Source organism: Populus nigra, chromosome 12, assembly GCF_951802175.1.
Source record: "Populus nigra chromosome 12, ddPopNigr1.1, whole genome shotgun sequence".
Classification (NCBI taxonomy): domain Eukaryota; kingdom Viridiplantae; phylum Streptophyta; class Magnoliopsida; order Malpighiales; family Salicaceae; genus Populus; species Populus nigra.
The window spans coordinates 4,193,662-4,195,261 of record NC_084863.1 but is presented as its reverse complement, the minus strand read 5'-3'; the positions used below and the strand labels follow the sequence as shown (position 1 = coordinate 4,195,261).

At 35.9% G+C, this 1,600-nt stretch overlaps 1 protein-coding gene across 1 annotated transcript; it reads right to left on the bottom strand.

Annotated features, from left to right (window-relative positions):
- Nucleotides 1-560: 560 nt before the first annotated feature.
- On the bottom strand, nt 561-1,179 carry LOC133669903 (blue copper protein-like). The gene is made up of 2 exons (XM_062090229.1): nt 1,017-1,179; nt 561-868 (listed from the first exon to the last, which is right to left on the bottom strand). Exons 1-2 carry the CDS (start codon nt 1,177-1,179, stop codon nt 561-563), a joined length of 471 nt encoding a protein of 156 aa, XP_061946213.1.
- Between the last annotated feature and the right edge of the window lie 421 nt (nt 1,180-1,600).

The window sequence follows — 1,600 nt, the reverse complement described above, 5'->3', positions numbered from 1 at the left end:
TTGATGAGTTCAGCATACGAGTGAGGAATCCTATATATCTCTTAGAAACGAGGAGTTTGACATGCTTATATATAAATTTGAATTCATAATCTATTATCATAGATTTTTGGATGGAAATGATATCTATATATATATATATATATATATATATATATAGAGAGAGAGAGAGAGAGAGAGAGAGAGAGAGAGAGAGTAAAATTAACAAACCAGTACCTAAGTGAATAAATGTGTCTGAAACTCATTGAACAAATAAAACTAAAAGATTGAGAATCATTACATAAAAAAGATATTTTAATCGAATAATGAAATATTTATATTTGATATTTTGTTTGCTATTATATATAGGAGTACATGAATAAACTCTATAAAGTGGAACACTCAATTATAAATCAGCAAATTTGCAATAACTATAAACACTCGAAACAAGCAAGAAAACGCAGCTTATTAATTAATTAAGGCTTAACTGTGCTGCATTAAAATGATAAAGTGCCAGACTCAGGAAACGCTTAATCATTTTTGGGCAAGAACAGGGAAAATATATCATGTATATTAGTGGTATATCATGCCACGATCATTCCTGCGACCACAGCCACTGCTGCCACAATAATCTGATAGCCTGACGCAGCAAGTCCATAAGCAGCATTAGGTATTGGAGCAGGTGCTGGAGCTTCAGCTTCCACGTTAATGACTAGCTTCTGGCCAAGCTCGGAACAATGTTTGCCAAACCCACAAATGTACCATTTCTTTCCTGTGCTGCCTAGTGTTATTATGTCATTTCCACTGGTCAGAGCTTCTCCGGAAGCTACACAGTTCTTAAAGCCGTTGCCATCCACCTTGTAGAGATTGTGTGGTGGCTGGTACTTGAACACTGCAAACAAGTGATCATTAGCATCAAAAACCCCACTTTTTTTCCCTTTAAAGAGCTAGCAAACTTTTAAAAAACCATGAAAATAAATGTATGTGTGTATATATTGTGACAAAATATAAACTAAATTGGTATGGATAATTAAGTTTACCTAGTGTGTCACCAACATGAAATACTTTGCCACTAGCCCAAGTTGTGTAGTTAAAATTAACAGTCCACCCTTTGTCATCACCAACAATGTGTTCAGCTGCCATGGTGAGCGTGGGAAGAATAATTGTGACAAGGGCAAAGGCAATAAACTGACTAGAAGCCATTGGAGATCTGCTACTTTAATTGTTAAGAGACAATGCTTGATTTCTAATGTCTGCTCCAATGTGGGTTTGGTAAGGGAAACATAGGATCCTATTTATAGTTGACTTTCTTTAGGAAATGCATAGAAAATCTCGAAATAACACCACCGGCAGCGGTCGGCACTACAAACAGCTTTGGTTTATACGTACTAGCTAGGCACCAAAAGGTTAAAATAATTTGATGGATGGTGTGGGAAAACTGGCCAGAAAATGGTGATCCTTTTGGTTGTTTCTTTGGGTGATAACATCTATTACAAGTTAAATATGCGCGCTTTTAAGCTTTCTTTGAGTTCATATTAAGATGCTTTGTGTGTGTCTTGCTCATGTTTTCGTAGATGGTTTTGATGGGATTAAAGCCAAGATAATATCACTTGTATGAGCTGTC